The sequence below is a fragment of the Ambystoma mexicanum genome, chromosome 7p (genome assembly GCF_040938575.1).
Source record: "Ambystoma mexicanum isolate Mex_15411 chromosome 7p, UKY_AmexF1_1, whole genome shotgun sequence".
Taxonomy (NCBI): domain Eukaryota; kingdom Metazoa; phylum Chordata; class Amphibia; order Caudata; family Ambystomatidae; genus Ambystoma; species Ambystoma mexicanum.
Genome location: NC_090939.1, coordinates 939575608 through 939601211, shown reverse-complemented (window position 1 = coordinate 939601211; position 25604 = coordinate 939575608). Strand labels below are relative to the sequence as shown.

Here is a 25604-nt window from a genome sequence, read left to right as displayed (position 1 = left end):
ATGTAGGTCGGTGGTGTTGGCAGACCCAACGTTGCATTGCCGCTGATAGAGCCTCCACAAACTGTTCTAGTTTGATTTTGTCCATTATTTCCTGCCAGATCCAGAGGCTGGCTTTAGCCACTTGTCGCTTAGATCGTGTATTCTGTAATAGAGTTGTCTTGGCGTTTCTCCATTACGTAATCTGGTTTCTCTCAGCCTTGCCCTATAAGCCTCCTCGTCAACACCCATCCTTTCCAAGATGGTTTTCTTAATGTCTGCATATGTTTAATCACCTGCTGGATTGGCAGCCTGGTAAGCCCCTTGCATGGGACCTGTCAATAAAGGAGAAATGAAGTGTCCCCATTTTTCCACCGCCCATTGGGAATTGCGGGCCACTCTTTCGAAATTTGTGAAGAAGTATCCCAGGTCTTCTCCTTGTTGAAACTTCTGTAATACATTGGTCGGGGCTATGCTTGTATCGCTTGAAGCCGCCATGGCTTCAGTGACCTGTTTTAGGGCATCTTGGTTTGCCACCTGCAGCTGTATGGCCTGCTGTAGTGCCTGCCTGTCTGTCTGTCTGGGCTTGATGGCTCTAGACCTGCATCAGTTGTTGCAGCTGTTGTTGTCCATCGGTTAGTGCCTTGATGATAGCCTCCATGATGTGTTCCTCGATCCCACTGCTGTCACCAAAATGTGTAAGAACACGCTGGACAGGATGTGGTTTTGAAACAAAAGTTAGTCTTTATTGACTAATAAGGAAAACAGAAAAATTAGGATTGATTTTCTCCTTAAATGCAGTCCAAAAATAGCTTAGTTCTGGCGCTCCTTAGAAGATATGGTAAGAACATGGATCTAGTCCTCATAAGCCCAACGGAGTTCTGCAGCTCCTTTCTCCTTTAACGAATCCGTTAGTCCCATCTTGCTGTTTTCCTTATATAATGCCTGGAGTCCCCTAGCCCAATCAGGAACCACCATGTGAAGCTTTGATAAGCCCCCCAAGCCCCGCCCCCTTCTTTCTGGAATGCAGGCCGCCATAATGGATTCTGCACGGGTGACTCGTGGGGAATGCCATTTGGATTCTCATGCTCTGGTGTTTTGTCTAGGTTAAAACAAACGTTGTCTAACGTTACGTTATACTCTAATGTCCGTAACTTCTTTAGTTCAGGAAAAAGATATTCCGACATTTCCGAGTTCCCTTCCCACCGCGCCGATGACTTTGTGGAGACACGTGAGTTTAACCCTGACACTCTGCTTGGCCGCAGCCTTATTGCACGTCCTCTTCCTGTGGCAGCGGTTGCACTGGGAACGTCCCCGTTCCTCACCGCATGCAACGCAGCCTTTGTTTCAGTGAACTCTGTTCGTCCGCTGCCGGCATTACTGTTTTCTCTGCTCTCATTGACCCCAGCATCATCTTCTGTTGGGGAGGCTGTCCAGGGTACGTCCTTTCCCCACCAGGTGTTTTCCGAGGCGTCTTCAACATCAATCTCGGTTGTCGTGGTCGATCCATATTCCTTGGGTAATACTGCCTTGAGCCCCTCAGCAGGGCTATGGGTTTTACATGGACATACAATGATATCTGTGTCTGTCATTAAAGATTTTTTCCAATTTATATAGTGTATTACAATGTAATTATACACATCTAGGACATCAAAATAATAGAATTATCTTGCAACAAGTTTCTGTCTAGGTACATGGCAGAGAATTGTTGTGGATTTGATGTGCCCTCTTGCGAAGGGGCTCTGGTGTGAACCAAATACCATTGAATAATTACACAGAATTGATTGAAATGATAGTGGTGCCCATTGTTCACAGCCAATACTCTCGTTGTGCTTCCCACTCATGTCTGTTTGGAAATAACTATGATTGCGAGTGAGCATCCGTGTATTGTCTGCAACTATAGAGTGATTTACCAAGAGAGTTGTAGTATCTTTTTGGGCACATATCACTATTTTGGCGAGAGCTTGTTTGCTTTAAACCCGATAATTAAAGGTGGTTCTCTTAGATTCTTTGTAGGGTAGCAAAGACCACTTTGCTTTCATTAATGAAAGACTGCCTACGATTCAGACTGGACCAAGTGCAGTTAGGAAGAATGTGTAAGAGCAGCCCCGTCTTCCCCCGTCAATGGTTGCCAAATGCTAGCATCAGAATAGCACTCGCAAGACACAATGGTGGCCAAATTCAGTTTTGGCAATGTACTGACTGTCGTTAACGAACATGTAGAGGCCAAATATATTTACCAGAGAATTACCGTGAGATGACTGGAGCCAATTTTACTCCATTCAACGCAAAAGGCAGTTTGTTGCTATGTGCAGATCTAATCCTTGCCTTGTGGTGTTGAGGCAAGAGTATCAGGGCTCTTGCTCCGTAGAATTGCGCAATGTTTACCTAATTAACTCCTTAGTTTCTCTAAACAATCTGGTAAAAGTGGCCATAAGAATGAAGGAACACATATTCCTGAGACCTTCTCTGCATATTTTCCTCTCAGCTCTGCACTCCAAAAAGAATTTCAAAATGTACAAGTGAAAGATAAAGTATGATTGACAAACACCATTTCATAGAGTTCGTCTTGTGAGAGACCCTGTCCTGTTTAAGTGCTGCTTTGGCGTCTAACTTGTTAATTCAGGAAGTTAAAGCAGACATGACCAAATGGAAGGAGTCATACAGTTAAAAGCAGATGCATTCTTATGCTGCGGGGACAGAGGAATCCTTCTGGTAGTCTTGAGTGGCACAAGCTTGATGAGAGTGATGGAGACTGAACTGATGGTAAGACGACTGATTAAGGAAGAGCTAAGCTGGCTGGCTTTAAAGAAAAGATCAAACAGAGCAGCCATCGCCGTCATCAGAAAGAGTCTTCATTGCAAATGGACAAGTCAGAGGAATAAAGCCAATAATAATGTCTGATGGGATTTTAGGATCCATTTAGGAAGATGAAGAATGTCTTCAGGCAGACAACCATTTATTTTAAGTAGGGAGGAAACACTTTCCTCAGATATAGCATGGATGTTTTAAAGATCATAGAAGCCTCTGCTTGGAGGGCTTTTGGCCAAGTTCCAGCTTGATAATCCATCCAGCTACTAAATACAAGTGTAAACCAGCCTAGTGATTTAGGATGCACTCAATCAATGTCTAGCAGTGATATGGCTGTGTGAATGCACTACATTTTTGGGGGAATTCATTTTTAGACTGAAACTATTTCTTTTTAGCTTTAGTTGACCTGTTTAGAAATATGTAGAATCAAGCTAATTAATCAATACAAAAGGATCCTTTAAATGGAATCACTATTTTAATGCATACAGAAAGTGAAGTTTTTTGAGCCTTACACACAAATAATTGCATGCTTGCAGGTGCTGGTTGCCTTTCCCTACAACTTTAGATTCTCCTGGATGAATGCTTTGGTCTCTGATCATTAGACCAGGTGTACTGCACACTCCCAAGCTACTCTCAATTTCCACCTCTGTCCCAGTGTCACACGCATACTCGACTGATCTCTTAGAGGTATGCTGCACTGATACTCCATATCCCCTGGCAATTGTTCACCTCTCTCTGCCTTGGGGTTCCTTGTACATGACAGAAATACTTTTTTCACAAGTCACCCTCGATTCCAATACCATAAAAAAGTTGTTCGGCTATGAATGGCCTTTGACGGATAATATATTTAGGTTGTAGAATTACTCAGGATAAGTCAAACATGATGCAGTGTCTGACTGTCAGTAAGTTGACCTTGTCAAGAGGGGATGGGGATCACTCTCATCTTGTGGTGGGAGACTTACCAGGGTTTAAGCCAGAGCCAGCTGTACCCCAGGAGGGTCCCAATACTTGTTCCTTCTTATAGTGCCAGTGTGCTTGTGCAGAGACCCACTGTCAATCACCCCATGCCTGTCTTGGAAGATGCTGGCCAGTATCTTTCTTTTCTAGGAAACGTCATGTCCCAGCATGTCCAGCGGTAGAAAGCTGGGAGACCAGCCAAACTGAAACCCATCAGGGGGCAGGTATTTATGCATCCAAACTAAGAATATTTAGAAGGGAATACACTAGGCGACTCAGCACACCAGACCACAACTAAGGCCAATGAGTCCGCAGAAAGCTACGAGCTGCCTGAAGACATTATCCAAACCTGTTACGGAGCCACAGAACAGCTCCCCAGCCAAGCCGATGGGCTAATGAGCCTGTGAGGCCCTCACATGTGAACTGAGATCTCTCACCAATTTGGGCCGCAAATGCAAAATCCAGGAGACCTGCACATGAGAAAGGGGCGGGGTTTAGACACACTTTTATGTCTTTTACAGATTGTACCACATTCTGAATGAGAACAGGGAAAGATAAGCCCTGGGGGCCAGTAGGGGAGGCTAGCTAATGGAGGAAAAGGGAGCGGATAAAAGCAGACATAGGCAGCAGGACGTTTTTGGTTGTTCGTCTGAGGTCAGTCGAGGTGAAAGTAGGCCAAGGGACGAGGTGGAGGATGGGCGTTGCATTTGAGCATGGAGGAGGATTATTAAGGCGGTGTGCAAGGTGAGGTATTGTTGGTGAGAGGAAGTGGTACTTGAGGTTGTATGAGCATTTGTGTGAGTGCTATGGCGAAAGAATAGGAAGCAAGTGAGAAGGTGTCAGAGTGAAATATGTTGTGCTTGAGAGAGTGGGTGTGTGTGGAGTAGTAGCAATGTGAGGGGTGTAAGGCATTTGCCTCTCGGTCATTGCAAGAAGGCAGATCACTTTTAAATAGTAGGGGTTACAGTTCACTAATACCAGTCTGGGTTTGAGGAACGCCTGTGGTGTGGTGGGACTGTAACTGCTAGGTTATAGAGTGAAGGATTCGGCTTTACAGCCTTTTTCTACAAACAGAAAATAAAGGCCCATGCACTAATTAACTATCTCTGTGAGTTTCTTTTAGGCCATCTGTGACAATTAGGGCAGTCAGTATTGTGCCCACTTCAAAAAGAGATTAAATTAATGATCCAGCGGATGTTCCTAATTACCATAAAACATAATAGACTTGTAAAAAACAATTTTGACTTTTGGAAAATTAATTAGATTTTTAGTTTGGTAGTGAACAACACTGAGCCTCATTATGAAAAGTTCCTTATGGCCCAATAGTACCATCTTGATTGGTTCTTACTATGATCACAATTCTGATGATGCTGTTGTAATAGAGCCCCATAGTACTGACCTCTCAGGGGCGAATGCACTACTATTGGGCAAACAGATTATGAGGAATTGCTGCAGGCTTCCTGGGACTGTGGTAAACACAGCCAACACGGGAGGCGGGACATATTGTTTTCATTTAATTGTTTATGTTATTTGATTGTTTGCATTATTTATGGATTTGTTGGTGTTGTTTGCACTTTCATAGCCTTACGGCCGAATAAAGTTACTGTGACTGAAATTGGAATTTCACCCTTAAAGTAAAAGGCTAATGCTGTGATGTGCTCCAAGCAGCCAGTTACGCAGCAGAGATGTGTATGACAGCTACACTGACTCTTGGTGCTGGCAAGGTTTCTCTGCCTGACTTGGCTGAAGTGGGCTCAATGTTGCGAGGATATGAAATTCCCAAAACCTCTGCCCAAAGCCAAGGGAAATAATATCTTATCCCTGTCGAATGCAATACAGTTTTAGCACCAAGCATCCTCAAAGTAAATGAAGGAAAGGTAGACACTGAAGGTAGTGGAGGTTCTAACAGTGTCCACCTACAATTGGTTTTCCCCATTGTGTGTGAAGGAAAAAGAAAAGGGGGAGGTAGCTGACAGCCAAGGCTGCTGAGAGAAAGGGTAGAGAAGGCAGATTACTGCCACTTTAGGTCAGGGTCTGCCTGATCAGTGTGGGGTATCTATTGCTTTAAGTCCACCGGCTCCACTAGTAATAGCCCAGTTAAACCTGCCGGGGCAGGCGGGAGCCACTGGGGTCAGGTCGGGGAGTAGGTCAAATGCGCCAGGCGCTAGCATGGGTATTATAGAATACACTGGATTGAGCCCTAGGACTGATCCCACCCTATTGCTAGCCCCTAATGTCAGGAAGCCACTTGGTCCTAAATTAACCCCAGTGGTGGGAGGAGTGGTAGTGGCTGGGCTTCGTGAGTTGGTCAATCGAAATCGGATAGAGGAAGACATGCAAGGGGGATTGTTGAATAATTCTGTGCTGTGTATAGTGATTGACAGGAGGCGCTAGCCCCTATATATAGGACGGATGGGACCACTAGTTTCGGCATCCCTTTGAATATTGGCACGCATTTAGAAGAGAGTGGGATGAATTTGCAGGCTGATTTGCAATTACTATCGTAGAATATAGCTGGGGTACGGAAGCACAAGGTGGATGAGGGATGGACTCAATATATGCAGAACCACACTATCATTAGCTTGCAGGAGCCGTGGGCCCTGACAGCCCCTAATTTGCAGTGTTACGCCACTTTCTCAGTAGCTGCAGTTCAAGGGAGGGGTCGACCAAGTGCGAGGTTGCCTATTTGGGGTAGCACTGATGTTAGTTTCTGAGCTTATGTTCCAACTCTTCATTCTAAAGATCTCTTGGAAGTGCATTTAAGTTGTTTGGACGGTTCCAAATTATTGGTAATCGACGCGTATAACCGCCAGGAGAATCATGGTGGGTGCACTCTGCTTTGAATCTTGGAAGAAAGAATAATGGTCTGAGGGAGGATAACGTTGGGAGGGTAAAAACAGTAATTATGGGCGATTTTAATTTGCAATTTGAAACTTTGGAGCTTATGCTGGGCCTTTCTCCAGTATTGAAGATCTTGTTGCTGCGTCCCCGAAATTGGAAATATTAAAACAGTGAATTGCTGCAAGTGCCATAATGTCCTCTGGTTTAAGAGCAGGTAATAGTAGATTTACAAGTGACAGCCCAGCAGGGAAAACCTTTAGTGCAAATGGAAAAGCTAGTTTGATTGATTATAGCCTAGTGAATATAGAAGCATGGAAGTGGGTTTGTGACTATGTGATGATAGAGCGACCAGAGAGTGATCACCATCCAATCACTCTCTCTGCAGTGGGAACCCTGTTGGGATTGATCCCTGAGTCTAAAGGTAGTGATGAGGTCCAAATAGTTATCCCCTGTGGTGCAAGGCGCACAATAAGGTGGAAGGCTCTTAACCTAGGGACAAAATTAGCTGAAAAGTATCTAAACATCCTGCCAAAATTGGAATTCTTCTTGTTGGCTAATCAAGAGCATGGTGCAGAGATATTGTCCCTTCATGAGGAACTCACTATGGTGTTGGGAGATTGTTTTAGTAAACCTTGTTCCTTGGTCAGAAAACACGCAATCTGCAAAACTGTGTGTTATGACAGGGAATGTCGGCAGGCGAAATCTGCCTTAATCAAACAAGCCAAGGCATTACTGGTAGAGGGTTCTGTTGCTTTGGTGGAGGCCAGGCTAAGAAACCTGAATACTCAGCTAGCCTCTGGGAGGATTTGCTTGTACCGTCCAAAGAGCATGATTCTATGAGTTTCTGGGAGACCCTGGGAGCTGGGAGACCTCAAAAGCAAAACCACATTCAAGATGGTATCCTGGAAAAGGCATGGATATACTTTGAGACTCTGTATTGTGAAACAAGGACGCTCTTTTTAAGTGAAGGGAACACACAGTTGATGAGCACCTGCAGGGACAGTCACCATCTGACCCTCACAATGGAAGAGGTCAAGGGAGACCTTTTATCACAAAAAACAGTCAAGGCCCCCGGTCCAGATATGATCCCTGTAGACCTATTTCAAAATGAGGTGGAGGTTTGGGTGCTGTATTTTCACAAGTTATTTAATGCACTACTGGCAGAAAATAAGGCACCAGCCTCTTGGGCCCAAGTCATTTTGGTACATTTGTATTCTCGGGACGCTGTCAAATGTGTTTGCAACCTTTGCTGACCTTAGGACAACGTTTGACAGCGTCCCGAGAATACAAATGTGGAGGGTGTTAAGCAACCTTGGTCTCCCATCCAAATGCTCTATATGGAGAATGGAGCTGTAATAAGGCACTCCTTGGATGGCTGCACTACTCAGAGTGAACTTTGAATTGGGTGCTAGGCAGGGCTGTGTTTTAGCCCTGAGTTTGTTTTGTCTTTTCATTAATGGTATCATTGATAAATTGCTCTCTAGGCTAACAGATGGACCGTCTTGGGCGGACGAGAAAGTCCCAATTCTGCTATTGGCTGATGGCACTGTTTTGCTTTCCCTGACTCCAGCGGGCAGGGGGGCTACGTATGCAGTGGAATATGTTTGAACATTTCTGTGATGAAAATGGCCAAGCTATGAACGCCCAAAAAACAAAAGCGATGGAATTTGGAATATCCAGGTTAAAGAAAACCTATAAACTTGACCTGAGGTTGAGCGATGGGACGGTAGAGCAAGTCGGTGGTATGATTATTTAGGGGTGAGAGTCAAAAAACAATTGCTCCTGGAGGGTCCAACTAGAGTGTGCTGCCTTAACACTGAGTAGACATAGTGGTGCAATAATGAGATTTGCAGCAGAGCAAGGAGATGGGGCGGTGAGTGTCACTTTGGAAACGTACAAACGCCGAGCTAGGCAAGCTGCTTTATACGGGGCAGAATTGTGGGGGGTGGCAAACATCGGAAAACTCCAGATTGCAGAACAGAAATGTCTTAAATATATCTTGGGGTTAACCACTAATGTGCCACATTTTCCAACTGCAATATACAATACAAAATATCAGTTTAATTTGCAAAGCGAAGCCAGCCCTTTTCTGGGCCCGGGTGTGGGTTAATCCTACCCCTGCGCAAAAACAGGGATGCATTAAAGAATTTACTGACCCACGAGGGTGGCCATAGATGACCGTTGTTACTGCCACTTTTTTCAGGACCAGCATGCTCGTAATGAGGGCCAGTGAGTGTAGGGCTCGCAAAATCTACTAGCCCACTAGCATTGGCAGGTCGTTTTCATGCAAGGTGAGTACCATTTGCATGAGACTCAACCTTGCTGGCGAGTATGGGTATGTTAGAAACTTATTTTTCATTTACTGCAAACACACTTTATTTGCAGTAAATGGCAAATACAGGTTTCACTGTGCATGCTGCTTGACCGCATTGCAGCAAATATGAAGTGCGCTTCTGGCGACACACACCATTTTACAAAAAGCACTGGTAAATATTTTGTCACCAGTCACCTTGTGGCAAGTGCATTTTTCTTAGGTCGGGTATGTAAAATGAGGAACTCACCTTGCAAGTCTAGTGGGATTTTGAAGAATTTGCATGGCCTGGAATGGTACCACACAGAGTCTTATTTAATAACTAATTTGTTCCTTATCTCCTCCTACAATGCTCCAGCAACTCCCCACTGAAGCAGTGCGGAATACAAAATCCTGAATCCCAAAATAATATTTTTCTGGTGGGGCTGATCAGCTCAACATTGCTGAACCAATCTCCAAAGGGATTGACTGAGAGCTGTTCAGTCCTGAAAGGTAAAACCCCTAGGAACAATGTAAGGGAGATTGATCTGAGTGGGGCCATAAAGGGGGAGACCATGAACAGTCTCTGAATCGTGTTCCTGTGAGTTTGGAGTAGTAGGGATCATTCCTTAGGGACCTTCAAGCAAATCACAGCCACAGATTCATTTCACTTGCAATGAGAAACATCCTTACTATAGGCTGAACGAAAACGAAAGTCCATCTGAAACTAAAATCTGTTCAGTCCTTTGCACCCGTGAAACACACACAATCTGGTTAAATTGTGGGTGAAGAAATATAGCATCTTGGTTGCTGTGTCTTCTTTTGACTTTTACCCCGACCTCCTACAATAATAGACACGTTGATCAATAAATTACACATATCTTTAGAACACCAGTCTCTCAAAATTCTTACAAGGATGCTGCAACTACTAAAAAGCTACTTTTCATAAGAATCAGAGAGCCACTTCCTTAAGGCGGCTATCTTTCCCTTACTTCTCTATATCTCTATTATTAGGACATGTTGACGGATCACTCCGGAAGATCCTCTTCCTGCAGGGAGCACACTGAAAGGCCATGTGGATCATAATGCCACGTCTTGAGTTGTTCATAAACACCTACACCACTCACATTGATTATTACAACACACCTCTTTCACGGCCCTAGAGGATGTATTCTTAAGAACATCTTTCCATTCCACAAAGCACATTGATGCATGGCCTGCTTTCTATATCTTGTGGTTCCCTATTCCTGCCATAATGGGTTGGAATATGGCCTATCCATCTTTGCATGCTATTCATAAATTCACTGTTATGCAAATACTATCCTCCAATTCAAATTCCATCAACATTTTTTAACTCCTCCATACAATTTCCTTCCTTGGCATTTTCGCATTGGCTGTTTAACATTTAACACTTTTCTTTATAGTGCCAACCAACATGTCCTATTTCCAGTTGCTCACTTTTATCAAATATAATTACACTTTGTTTGATCATTTCACTCTTAAATATGACGTGTTTGAACAAACGTATACAACCTTTATCACATGGTCCTACATAAATATTTATAAAAAGAAAATGTTTAATAACTGTTGCCATATGAGGAGAATAAAGATATGCTGTGACATGAAACCTTGACACATGAAAGAGATGTGCCTGGTTCATCAAAGCCACATGAGCTACATTATGACCTGCTCGTTCTCCATGAGAACACATGCACAACCAAACGGTATAATATACCTTTGTTGAAGTGTATTTAACATTTGTAGAGGCTCGAGCAGCATTTATGAAGGGACAGCAAGCGTCATATGATGCCCTGTGTGAAATAAACGCTAGGACCAATGTTTAAATCCTCAAATAAAAACAAATAGCAAAACCCATCCGAGAAGGTGTACAGGTAGTGTTACAGTCACCTGGTAAATAGCCACAAGGGGGTGACTATTTCACAAATTTGCACTCCAAAGAAAATCAAGCATTTCCCCAAATATTCTACGACTAGAATTGATAATAGACAATTGATCTCTCCTGCCATACACCAGCTGCACGCACCAACATCATTGACTCTCCCCATCATGCTGCCCAAGACATCACACTCCACTCACAACAAAGACTCACACACCCTCTCTCTCACTGCCACACTCCACCTAGCCATCCTAATAACCTTTGTTATAGCTTTCACAATCATGGCCCCTATACTTCCTCACCCACACCCGGCACATCACACTCATTGCTGTGCACTGAACTCACACACCACCCCACCATACCATAACATCACACAGCCTCAGCCACCTAGTCCAGCAGTCAGACTCCACAGACTCAGAAACTGCACACTTCCCAGACAACTGCCATGCTCACCCACACTTCTCTCCTCAAGAAATTCCAGACTAGGCACCCGCACTGCGCCGACTCTCCACACCAATAGCTGCAAAGGCATTGCCCCTCTCTCCTCACCCTTCCAACCTTCCTCAGCACTGCCACGCACTAAGACTCACAGTACCTCACACCAAGACAAGTACACACTACCACACCTCAAAATAAAAAAACACAAAATCGCACAATACCCACCTCTCAAATGTGCACTGATGAACGTACGTTCCCTACCTGCACATGCCCTAGAGATAAATGACCTACTATCCACCCATAAACTTGACCTACTAAGCATCACCGAAACATGGCTCAATGATGCCTCATGCCCAGCTATCTCATTAGCACTACCCCCAGGCTACGCCATCCTGAGACAAGACAGACCTGATAGAATTGGAGGGGGAGTCGCCCTTATCTACTAAGACTCACTCTCCATTAGGCTATCAGACCCGAGTACATGGGGTGGAAATGCCAACATCCTTTCAGCCAAGCTTACGCTCTCTCCCAACAATTTCAAAAAAGGTAGCAGGCACTCCTCTCCAGAAAGAACAAGGCATGATAACCTGCTCTGAGATGAGAGTTTGCAGCACAAGCGTTTTGCTCACTGTACCCTTCACAGATGGGAAATATCCATTTGCATATCAGTCTTTGTCCGTCCACATGGGCAATCCAGCACCGAAATGCTATCGCAATTGCTCTCTGAACAAGAGTACCAACAGCAACCCATACACGTGTTTCAGCCTTGTTGGGTCTCATCAGTGAGGTGAAGCTGCGCCTCTCTGAGCACAGTGAGCAGGGAGTCCACGTCTGGTTGCCCCGAGGTAACTTAGGGTGACCAACCCCAAGTTCCTTGCAAATATTTCAAAAAAGGTAGCATGCGCTCTTCTCCAGAAAGAACAAGGCATGATAACCTGCTCTGAGATGAGAGTTTGCAGCACACACTTTTTGCTCACTGTACCTTTCACAGATGGGAAATATGCATTTGCATATCAGTCTTTGTCCCGCCCACATGGGCAGTCCAGCACCGAAATGCTATGGTAATTCCTCTCTGAACAAGAGTACCAACATCAACCGCATACATGTGTTTCAGCCTTGTTGGGCCTCATCAGTGAGGTGAAGCTGCGCCTCTCTGAGCACAGTGAGCAGGGAGTCCACGTCTGGTTGCCCCCAGGTAACTTAGGGTAACCAACCCAAGTTCCTTGCAAATATTTCAAAAAAGGTAGCAGGCGCTCCTCTCCAACCACTGAACAGGTTATCATGCCTTGTTCTTCCGAGAGAGGGGCGCCTGCTACCTTTGTTGAATTCTTTGAAGGAACTTGGGGTTGGTCACCCTAGGTTACCTGGGGGCAACCAGACGTGGACTCCCTGCTCATTGTGCTTAGAGAGGCTCAGCTACACCTCACTGATGATGCCCAACAAGGCTGAAACACGTGTATGGGGTTGCTGTTGGTACTCTTGTTCAGAGAAGAATTGCCATAGCATTTCGGTGCTGGACTGCCCATGTGGGCGGGACAAAGACTGATATGCAAATGGATATTTCCCATCTGTGAAAGGTACAGTGAGCAAAAAGCAGATGGCTGCGAACTCTCAATGTTGTTAAAAACCACTGAACAGGTTATCATGCCTTGTTCTTCCGAGAGAGGGGTGCCTGCTACCTTTGTTGAACTCTCTCCCAACAATTCAATTAATATCCACATCCTATACAGGCCTCCTGGACCCCCAGAAGACTTCCAAGACCACCTCTCCCACGACTCAGTAACATCAAAAAATCCTCTACAATCATTTTTACTAGGAGACCTAAACCTAGGATATAATGACCCGAAATATGAACCTGCTTTAACCCTAGCAAACGAACTAGCAGACCTAGGATTCTCTCAAGGAGTACACAATCCCACTCACTCGAAGGGCCGTACCCTTGACTGGGTCATGGATCACAACTGTGCATCCAACCTTATCTCAAACACCGCCTATCCCTGGACAGACCACACCTGCATTGAATTTCTTATCCCCACCACCCCTAATCCTAAAGCTCTCACCCACGTGCCACCAGCCATAACAAGAAGCTCAAGAAAACTTAACACAGACAACCTCCGAACCCTAACTCAACAACCCTTGCTTAGCACCTCCATTCTCTCAGGATCCTAAAGTGCTATCAGCCATCTTTAACGCTACTCTTACCAATGCCATAAACTCCATAGCCCCACTTGAAAGTAAGAAAGGAAAAAAAACCCTTTCACTGTAACTCCTGGTTCTCGGACGAACTCCAAATGCTCCGCGCACAAAAGCGTCAGTTACAAAAAAAACTGGCAAGCGGATCCTAGTGACCTAAATAAGAACCTTTTCAAACAGAAAACGACCTCTGCCTTAATGCCAGTAAGACTGAGATTCTACTCATCGGCACTCCCACTCCCTCCTTCCCTGCTGCTCTCTGGCCGGCCTCTCTGGGCCCTCTTCCTACTCCTACCTGCAAGGCAAAAAACCTTGGGGTCATCTTCAACTCCACACTCTCCTTCTCTCCTCACATATCCGACGTATCTAAGAAGTCACACTACCAGCTACACCTCCTCAGAGGTATCCTTCCTTTCCTCTCCTTCCCCCAGAAGCTCACTGTCTCTAGAGCCCTGGTTCTCTCTAAACTGGACTACTGTAACAGCCTCTATCTTAATCTGCCCGCCTCTACTCTCCGCCCTTTGCAACTCATCCAGAACAGGACTGCAAGACTTGTCCTTGGCCTCAAGCCCAGGGACCGTATCTCTCCAGGACTGAAATCACTACACTGGCTCCCAGTGACTGCGAGGATCAAGTTCAAAACCCTCTGCATTGTCCACAAGGCCGTCTGGGGCCTTGGGCCAAAATACCTTCAACTCTCTCTTCCTAAATATCTTCCTTCTCGAGCTCTTCGCTCATCCGCCTCCAACTCCCTCAGGGTCAGCCGCTTCTCCAAACAACGAGTTGGGGGCAGATCTCTTTCCACTGCAGGGGCCTCCCTCTGGAACAGCCTTCCTACCTCCCTGAAACTTGAGAAGAACCATCTCCGGTTCCGGAAGCACCTCAAAACCTTCCTCTTTGCCTCCGCTTTCTCTCCCCCTCTCCCCTGCTAATACTACTGAAACTGCACTGAATCTGCAACTGGGCCATTCACCGTTCTCGGCCCAGCCACTCTCCCCTGCACTGCCTCCACGGCAACCCCTGCACTACGGGACTGTGTCTGTATCCATACAGCCCCCCTTCCCAGCACTTGTCTGCACTTACCTCGCACTTGCCACCAGCTGGCCCTTGTTATTTATCCTGTATGCTGTATGCTTATAACCCTGTACTGCACTTTCCCCTCTCCCTTTCCCCCATGCACTTTTCCCTTCCCCTCTACCCTTGCACTTGCGCGATCTGAATGACACCTGGCCTAGTAAGATCGTTGTCTGTCTCCCCTTGTTCCCCCCCCCTGCCTCGTCGCGCCTTGAAACACTTGTGTATAGGCGCGTTACAAATGCCTTATCATATCATATCATATCAGATAGCTTGTCAATATAAAAAAGCTATCATTGCAGCAAAAGCAAACTCTTTTAATGAGAGCATATCCAAGGCCAAGTCGCAGCTAAAGAGATATTCACAATCTTTAACGAATTAGTCACACCCCTGGCTACCTCAGATGAGATAATTAAAGACAAGGCCTGGTGCGCTAGCATCCAGTCCGCAATGCTCAATAAAATAGAGCTCCTCCAAAAAAAAATCCACAACCACTGCAAAGCCCTCCCTAACCAAAAGACTAACCCTCTAACACAAGCCAAGAGTAGTAATACCAAATACGCCCAATTCGTCTTTAGAGACACTATCCAATCCGAGGTCCTTGAACTCATCAAAAACCTCAAACCATCACTTTGCAAAGGAGACATATGCCCTCCCAAAATTATCAAGGAATGTGCTAACGATCTCGCCCCTCTGATTACTGCTTTCATTAATGCTTCATTCAAAACAGGTTCAGTACCCAACAGTCTCAAAGAAGCCTGGGTGTGCCCCCTTCTAAAAAAGACCACAATTGACCCAGCTCAGCCCAACAACTACAGGCCTATAACGACAGTGCCGTTCCTTCTGAAAATCTTGGATAAGGCAGCCCATAACCAGATCCAATCATACATAGAAGCCAACTCCATACCGGGTAAAAGGAAATCTGGTTTCCGTGTGGGGCACGGAACAGAATCCGCCTTACTAGACCTAAAAAACAAATCTCCCAGATCATGGACAAAGGTAAACCTGTCCTGCTCCTCCTTCTCGATCTATCAGCAGCTTTTGATCTGGTAGATCAGAAAACACTAACTACCCATCTCACTCAGGCAGCCCAGTTCTCTAAACAAGCAGCTTCTTGGATTACGTCCTTCCTTGAAGGTAGAGCCATGAAGGTCTTCTTGAACATAGCAAACGCCAACCCTACTACCACAAATTGCGGAGTTCCCCAAGGATCATGTACAGCCCCCACCCTCTATAACCTCTTCACCAGGCCCCTCTTCAACCTACTTGACTCAATGGGTGTAGCATATACCATTTATGCAGACGATACTCAAGTACTCCTACCACTATCTGGCTCCTACCACCAAGACGCCACGGCATTACACGACATCTATGCTACAATCCAAGCATGGATGGCTGTCAATGGCCTCTATCTCAACGGGGAAAAGACTGAAATCCTTATCCTCGGACAGAAAAACACAATAACAAAACTAAGTCCCCAATACGCCAACTTTAACATAGACAACTCCACTATCAATGTATCATCATCTGTCAAGACTCTAGGGGTCCACATTGACGCAAACTTATCTATCAACAAACAAGTTAGTGCCATAGCCTCTGCGTCAGCCTACAGCACCAAACTTATCAATGCCATTAAACCCTACCTATCGCACCTAACTGCCTCGCAATAGCCAGAGCAACAATAAGCGCCAAACTCTAGTACTGCAATGCTCTCCTGGCTGGCACCTCCTCCAAAAACATACACAGATTACAAACCACACAAAACAATGCTCTAAGAGCCGCTATGAGCATCCCCAGAAGAGACCATATATCCCAAGCTAGACAAGCAGCACAGTGGCTACAGGTCAAAGACCGCATTACTCTCAAAATCCTCACTATCAAACACAGATGCATCAACAACACTGCTCCCACTTATCTAGCTGAAGCTATATCAAGAACCACCTCAACGCGCCCTACCAGAATTCAGTACACCAACCAGTTACACATACCACGCATCAGGAGAGCTACAGCCGGAGGACTAGGTTTCTCATACATTGTGCCCAAACTATGGAACTCATTCCCTGCTCCCCTCAGAGCCAAAGCTTCCCTCTCTGCCTTCCGTAAAAACCTCAAGACCACTCTCCTGAACTAACGCTGCTACTACGTTCGAACATGTATATTGTAATATAAATGTAATATAAATATAATGTCATCTATATACATATATTATATCCTTTCCCTACATTCACTTGACAAATGTAATACTTTTGTATACAAACTGATCACTATATGTATCAAATGTCAACTGTATATTTCTGTAACTAAACATGTTCCTGTAACAAGTGCCACGATGCTTATGGGCTGCTGTGCGCTATATAAATACAAATAAAACAAACAAACAAACAAACCCGTCCTAGAATATGTGGGGGAAGGCTTTTAGGGATGCAGGAAACAAAGTCGCATACCTGGCACATTTTTCCAGGTGACATGATCACATAGAACCTACAGGTTCACATTCCAGATAGATACGTATTTAACGTACTAGGTGAAAATATATTTTTCTAAAGATCTTTTCTCAAAAAAATCGATTTAGAAACACTGCTCCATGACCACACGGAGCAGTCTTTCTAAATCGAACTGTCACGACCCTGCCGCACAGGGGTATTCAGTGTGAAAATACCTCAATATTAAGGTCTCGGGATCTACGATAAAAAAAAAAAACAGCCTATTAAAATCGGTCTTTTTCTCATGAGACCTTAATGAGGTATTTTCACATAAAACCGTATTTTTGTCCCTATGCCTGCACTCGAGTTAATGGCCCTCATTAGGACCCTGGCGTTAAGGGGTTAATGGCGCCGTAAAAGGTGTCGGCGCCGTTAAACCCTTAACGCCTTACTACGAGGTACCTTTGCGGGACCCGACCTTAACGGCTGGTCTAGACCAGCCGTTAAAGTAGGGGCCCGCAAAGGGACTCGCGAGGTAAGTACAGTACCGCAATTTGCGGTACCGTACTTACCGCCTTCCCCATTCCCATTATGCCCTATGGGGCAAAAATGGGAATGGGGAAGGGCCATGGCGGCATGGGGAATTACTGCCCGCCAACCTTGGAATGGGGTGGTAATTCCCCATTCCGCCAGGGCGGACTCCAGCATCGACCATGGTGCTTATAGCAACATGGTTTTCCGCCGGAGTCCTAATGAGGGCCAATGTCTTTTGAACAATTAAACTCATTTTTTATCATTTCCATACTTCTTAGCTTCATGTATTTCTTCTGCACACATGTGAAATAGTGTTAAATTAAGAAAAAGTGCCTTATGGCGAGTGTCGCCAGCAAGAATGAAAAACAGGCTTTAAATATATCCTTCTAAAATGTGCCCAAGAGCAGTACTTTTTGAACTACCACCTTAAGGTCTAAATTAAAAGTCCAGGAGAAAACATAGCATCTTAAAGGTATCCTCTCAGGTGCCTAACTTGCATTGAGCACCAAGGGGGGTCTAAATGTGGGAATATGTCTGACAAAGACTCTGCACTGCCCACATCAGACTGTATACCGGACTACGCCTTTGACATGCAAACTGAACAGCGGATGGAGTCCCTGACGCAAGCATAGTGAAGCTAGTAAGAAGGTGACAAGCCATAGGGTTGCTACTGGACCCAGGGTTTTCCTGAACATCTGTGCAAGATGCATCCTGGCGGCTGAAACTGAGAATTACACAGTTAGGACAATTACCAGGTTTACTTCCCCTTATTTCAGGAGCAGCAGACGTGTCCTCTCTGGATGGAAAAACAGTTGGCTCAATAGAAACTGCAAGAAACATACATGGTTACGAAGAGTCCGTGAAGCAATGGGGACATAACTGTTGCATTATCTCAAGCATTGAATGGAGTAGAGATAACGAGGCGTGTGTGCTACAGAAGCATGAATCTAAACATTGTTTGCAAAGCGTTGAGAGGTTGAATTATTGGTGATTAAACAGGCAGAGTCAGACATGCTGAATGGAAAGGTACAGCAGGATGATAGCATTCGAATGGAAATGAAGAAAGTTCAGAAAAAGAGGACATTATATTGCGTCCGCATTGGCTTTGAACACTGGCACTTTTCGTGTGTTTACAGTCTTGACTTAGCATGCTCTTCCACTCCCACTTACGTCAAGTGCTTTTGGCCGAGTGTAAGCGTCGATGAAGAATGAAGTGCAAACATGGATGAAAACGAATTTGTGAGCTCAAAACATGAGTTTGGTGTTAGTTAATGAATATTTTAGTGATGGAAATGAGATGACTTTCACTTAAGAAATATTTTTACCCGACGTTGAGTCTGGCAGCTTGGGGGAGGTATCAGGTATGACTGTGGGGGGTTCTTGGGTCATTTCATGTATTTCTGTTGAGAAAAAAAGTACAATGTGATCATTTTGGGGCCTGGTAAATTAGATGGGAGAAACAGCGAATGCTAAAAGCGATGATACAGTGTGGATGCATTCCTCGACCGCTCACAGATTATTCAACCTTAAATCCTAAAAGGAGAAAAATGTTTAGTACAAACATAGAAAAGGGAAACAGAACGTCCTGTGAGAGGTCATCCAAGATTGCGCCTAGGAAGGCATAATTTCACACTAGTCAGAAAAGAAAAAGACCAACAACTTATTAACTCATCTGTCATTTAATCGAATGTCCATGATTGCGTCGAAATGTGTGCATCAAAATTCCTTTGATACAGTAGATATCAACCATCACTTAAAAAATAAAAAAAAAATTACATTATTTTCTGTTAGAAAATAAAATAAACCGTTGGCTGTGGAATGTCAATGCCGCCGTTGCAAACAGGTTGTCGGGGAGAAATAGCTGTTTTGGTTCTGCTCCCCTCTTGGATAACATGATGTGTTTTTGTACGGAAGAAGACAGCTGGCACATGATGGCATTTCTTTGTGTAAATAGTCTGAAATACCAGTATGCCGGCTGGAAATAAAGGCAGGCATGGCACAGTACCAACCGCTTAATTTGGTTTAGCAGCAGTGGTCGAAGTGCACGAAAAGAAGTAGTGGAACTATGTTCCCTACTGACCTGCACCGCTCCCCACAGACCCCATCCCCTGCTCAATAAAAAAAATAAAAAACACATGTGCCTGCTCTTTAAGGAAACGTCCTGGTCAGTGCACTGAAAATTCAAGTTTCAACATCTTCCTACACTTTTATTTTAAAACGAAACCGTTCCGGAACGGTTTCTTTTTAAAATAAAAGTATAGGAACGGTAAAACATAATTAAAAGACATAGGGCCTCATTACGACCCTGGCGGAGTGGGTTTACGCCAGCGGTATTCGCGGCGGACCCTTCCGCCCTACTACGAGTTCCCGTAGCGCCATGGAGCCGTTTTCCGCCTGGTTTTTCCGGGCGGAGAAATCCATGGCGCTACGGGACCTTGTTGTTAATTACGCCACCGTATTTTACGGTGGCGTAATTAACGCCTTCCCCACTCCCATTATACCCTATGGGGCAAAAATGGGAATGGGGAAGGGTAAAATGGGGATTGGGGATTTACCGCCCCGCCAAGGTCGGAATGGGGCGGTAAATCCGCCAACCCCCATGGCGTTATTGGCAGCTTTCCGCCGTGCTCCATGGTGCATATTGCACCACTATCTCCGCCAGGGTCGTAATGAGGCCCATAGAGGAGTACTGCTCCCGACCGCTCCCGCCCACTTCGGCCACTGTTTAGTAGGCATTTCGGCTGCTAGTACAAAATAGCTTTGTCTGCCGTCCGTGATTTAATGTAATCAGAGGTTTTAAGGACGCACACTCTATAGTTACTCTTCCTCCTCGAATAAAGTCTAATTCACAGACGAGTTTTATAATTGCACAACCCCATTCGAAAACGTTCTGTGAATTAGGCCCAACATATTTAAAAATGAAGGTAAGCGTGGATCCAGGAATCACAGACACTCAAATTCTCGTCCTTTAACCTGAAGGCATTGAAAGCCTGCACGATCTTAATAACAATGAGAAACACTGACAACCTGTTTAAAACAGTGCATCAAAGAAAGAAAAAGAAATACCTATCGATGAAAACAAAAGGGCTAACGTCAAACAAAAATTATAAAATAGACCTCAGTGAAAACATTGTTCTTTTGACAAATCCTTGAGTTTAAACCCGACTGGTCGGGTGTCAACAAAGGCAGTGCTATTCTGAAATAATACAATTTAAATATTTTTGTACCGAAGAACAATATGCCTTCTTTAGTCGTAAAACCTTTTCCAAATTGTATATGAACCATAGTATCTTAAAATGTCTAGCGTGTATTGTATATGTATAGTATAATATTGAAATTGAACTGTGTTTTTATGGATGCATGTTTTCTTCAAATATATTACCTACTAACCATTTTATGAAAGTAAGTTTTAGGAGGTTTACAAAGACGCATGCTTATAATTTTTCCAGTAAGTGCAATGGGCACAGCTTTTTACAAATAGGAAATAAAAGTTGGGTACGCACCACACTTTTTAACACGTATAGTTCTGGAACATTAGAGACAGGCCAGGTGGCCTCTGGACGGCTTACTCTATAAAATAAACTTGGGCTGAATGATAAGGCAACACATCCAGGTATTGGATGTTTGCTTTCCCTCCACAAACAGAAACACAAAGGCTATCAAAGACCCTTCAGATTTGCCATGCCAGCCACCATGAACCCACATCACCACGTCAAACAGATTAGGATTTCAACAAGTGGCAATGTAAGGGGTCTTGTATAGCGTCCTTCTGCCACTATTGTTGGGCTCTGCTGAGTGTGGCTTTCTAAGAAAAATGGTGGTGTCATTAGTGGGATGGTAGGAGAGGAAGAAAGAAAACCTCTGATGGAAGTACCTGGTTCCTGTGTGCCAATCTGCTCTCTATGGGTTTGGTGGAGGAATTTGGGAGAGAAGAACCCAACATCTAATCGACCACAGTGCCTTAGGACTGGTTAGCCACTGATGTGGGAGAGTGTGATAGGTCTTATGTGGAGAGCTTGGTCATGGCTCAGTTAGTGTTGATGTGCTAACAGCAGGCCTGTGGTGGACGCCTGCGAGGGGGCTGTGTCCATGTCGTGTAAGGTGGTAGGTGATCTTAGCGTGGAGACATTAGGGAAAGGAGGGTGGGGGCCTTTCAAGGCAAAACAACCTGCAACCCTGCACTCCCACCACTGCCCTCTTACAGACAGGTCCCATTTCACTAGCTTACATTGCCAGTGCCAATCATAGTCTATTTCTGTCGGTCTGTCTGCCTGTCTCTGTCTCACATAGATACATTGTATCTCAGGTGCACACATAACAAGCATTTGTGAGTGGGCAGATGAGTGAAATGGGCAGTCGGTAAACTCTACTGAATTACCATAAGCTTCATGCTAAGTGTTATGGGAGGCAAGAACCTTTGCTTCATAGAAAGAGCTACTTGAACTTTGGGGCTGCAGTCACCCATTTTGCCTTCCTTAGAATGCTGGTTGGCAGGTTGAGAGAGGCATCATAAATCGCTCTAGCATGCTCATTTCCTATGCTTAATGACATACTTAGAAAAAAAAGAAGTGGGCACCACCTGGTTTATTCAAAACAACATGTTACCTGTAATGAGTGTTAATGGGGGCACCACAGATCAGCCCCAAGCACCCTTAGCAACATAAGCTGTATGAAGAGACTCTGAACAACCTTTCAGAGAACTGTGTGTTCACATTTGCGGCCAAAGAATAGCCTTAATAAGTATCTCTCAGTAATATTTAGTAATTTATAACAAAAACTGTCATAGTCAAAAATAGAATGTGGTCCAAAAGATGTAATGTCCAATTTCCATTCAGAGTAAGCAGAAACAGTTACTCCTTTAACGCCAATGAATTCCGAACTACAGTCCATCATCAGGGCAAATCAAAGCTTTAAAGCCACACATATCAATGTGTACATACAACCAAATGCACCTATCATTGAAATCCCAACATGTACACATCATCATAGAAAAAAAATGGTAGTTAGAATATGTGCTGCTGATGTCATAACCTCATTATATAAACATTGATACATGTTTACCTGTGTCCAAGCAAAATGCCTAATCTCTGCATCTACAACCAAGATATTACATTACATGCATATGTGTATAACCCTTACCCAAGGGAGTGTGAATATTCGGTTAGAAAAACATTTGAACCGTACCCCAGAAATTAGTAAAATTCTTTACTAAGTAATCCCAAAAATTAGAAACTTTATTTACCTGGACCATTTTATACAACTTCACTTCTGACAAGAGGGTACATTCTCACTGGTGTGTGCAGAAAAAAGATGGCGGTGTCCCTTGGTTCCTAAGGTTCATCAAAACTCTAATTCTCTAAAATATCCGTGGCTTACCTTAAAAAGTGAAACATCTCCCCACAAGTTAAACATAGTCCCAGTTACCTGTACACACATGCATTTTATGCTTAAGAAAGGCCACAAGCCACGTGAATGTTCGCACCATTAGGACACTGCAGTTACATTATAATAAAGAAAGCAAAGCCCAATTGTATCCAGATATTTCAAGTGATGTCAACCTAAGTGAGCCCTTATACTTATCCTCGTGCATCTATTGAAACACTTGACCAGAGGTAAAAAGACGAAGATTAAACTAACTCTGGGTCATGCAGTTACGATATAAATCTGTGCCTGGGAACACAGTACACTTCTCCGTAATGTTCACTTATAGACCATATTCAAATTTCACCAGTATGCAGTTGCACATCCAAATATAGCAGAACAAGAACCTTACAATGTTATAATTAACGGGTGCAGATCAATTCAAAACATGAACTTAAGCATCTCAAAAACAAATGTATAAAGCCTTCCCTCTATACACAACTGAAGTCTTGACACTTAAACCTGCTAAAATCATCCATTTAATAATATATGCCTCATCGTACATCCTCCATGTTTATACCATAAATAGTGGTAGTTACAAGGGGATACTGTCTCTTACATTGGATGCTAATTGGGCTAGCTATTGGTAATTCAAATCAGTTTTAAGTTCACAAAAGGCATACAAAATTGCAGTCTTCTGAAAATTGTTTTGTGGGATCTGTATTTACCAATTGATCTCTAAAATTTGAGCTGCGGGTATATGCAAACATTGGTCACTATCAAAAGAGTGGAGAACTTGTTTCACAACCATACAGCACATTCACATAAGTCAATTACAATTTGCATAAAGTATTGAATGCAATGAGGAACAGCCAACACGTGTTTCCACCACACATGTGTCTTCTGGGCTGGATTAGGTACGGCCCCTGCTTTGAGCAGTATTGCAAAATACTGACTGTCATATACTATGTGCCCCGGCTGGGGATCGCGTAATTGCAGGTATGCTGCTCACTTATATCTCTTGTCCCTTGCTGATCGCCGTATGTAATGTAGTCGCCCCCGACTAAGGGACGAGCCATTGCTGTCGAGAGATCCGTATGCCAAGAGACACTATAGTGGGTGTAAAACGTGTGTCTCCAGTGGCTACAAAGAGTACAACATGGATGTTAGAATTAGCTAAAAGTCTAAGAAATTCATTCTCCAACACGGTCCCCTAACATATGATCAAGAAATGAAGAACACTGACTATTCATTATGAGCCAATTACAGATAAGACACCTTCTGAAACTCCCTAACTGACACACATAGGGCCTCATTACACGGATGGAGGTAAGGATTTACCGGTACCGGTAAAATACCGGTACCGGTAAATCCTTACCGCCTTACTACGAGGTCCCTTTGCGGGTTGGGGGATTTAACGCCTGCTTTTTGCAGGCGTTAAAAACCAACCCGCAAAGGGACCCAGGGAGCTAATTACGGTACCGCAATTTGCGGTACTGTAATTAGCACCTTCCCCATTCCCATTGAGCCCTATGGGGCAAAAATGGGAATGGGGAAGGGCAATGGTGGAAGGAGGAATTACCGCCATGCCAACCTTGGAATGGGGCGGTAATTCCCCTTTCCGCCAAGGCCGTGCCGGTATTTTACCGGCATGAACCATGGCGCTAATAGCGCCATGGTTCTCCGCCATCCGTGTAATGAGGCCCATAGACACGAAATGATACAAAAGGCCAAATACAAAGGAACAGATGGGCCACATAGCCTGGGAATGATGGAGAGTACATTTAATTGGAATTAGTGCAGACCATGGACTTCTCTCTCACCCTAACGTATGTCTAGTCAACGTGTGCAAGGTTGGTGAGAAAAGTGCCAACCAATAGAAATCCCTAGTGCCTCATCGGCCAGGATGAAAAATGGCAGCCAATTAATGGCCAATATAGTGATCTAGTGAAACTATTATATTTGATGGGTTGTGCTCAGGAGGATCCATCTGAAATGCACAAACCAGTGACAACACTAACACTTATGTATTCCAAGAATATTTTAAGATATTAATCAATCCTAACCACTTATACGTTTTGTAACTGGTATTGCAGTATGAGGTCATTGCTGTTATATTCTTAGAACAAAATTTTCTTACACTCTTTGTAATTTTGAGAGCTGCTTGTATGCTGTCCCCTCCTGAGATTCCATGCTTTGAATAAAGCTGGGTCTTAGCGTGCACTCTGAGTACTCCATTATTGAGTATTGTTTTTCTAGTGCAGCAAAGCCGGCCCATATCTACACATTTACAACCTTTACACAAATTGGTATCATGTGCGAGGTGAATGTCGTAACAGCTATGAAAATATATGTTTTGGTTACGTAGGCTTTCTTTGGCTGCCTAGTCATTTTCTTCTTCCTTGTGGGGCTGGGATATTTATGTAGGGGGATACCTCTGCTGTTTACAGCTTGAGCATTTACATCTGTGTTGTCCAACTCCAGGCCTCGAGTGCCGGAAACATGTCAGATTTTCAAGATACCCCTCATTAATATTCATGAGACACTTTTGCATACAATGGCCCTCATTACGACCCTGGCGTTGGACCATGGTGCTAACAGCACCATGGTCCATGCCGGTAACTTACCGACTCTGCCATGGCGGAATGGGGAATTACCGGCCCATTCCGAGGTTGGCGGGGCGGTAATTCCCCATGCCGCCATGGCCCTTCCCCATTCCCATTTTTGCCCCATAGGGCTCAATGGGAATGGGGGAGGCGCTAAGTACGGTGCTGCAAATTGCGGCACCGTACTTAGCACCAAGGTCCCT

The 25604-nt window shown here is 44.4% G+C and overlaps 1 protein-coding gene across 1 annotated transcript in view; it reads right to left on the bottom strand.

Annotated features, from left to right (window-relative positions):
* ABI3BP (ABI family member 3 binding protein) overlaps positions 1–25604 on the bottom strand; it is a 1926231-nt gene that overhangs the window by 513191 nt on the left and 1387436 nt on the right. Inside the window, exons 17-18 of the mRNA XM_069637268.1 lie at positions 18760–18834; positions 18187–18261 (exon numbers count right to left, since the gene is read on the bottom strand). Of these exons, the coding sequence (XP_069493369.1) occupies positions 18187–18261; positions 18760–18834 (150 nt within the window). The remainder of the gene's footprint in view (positions 1–18186; positions 18262–18759; positions 18835–25604) is intronic.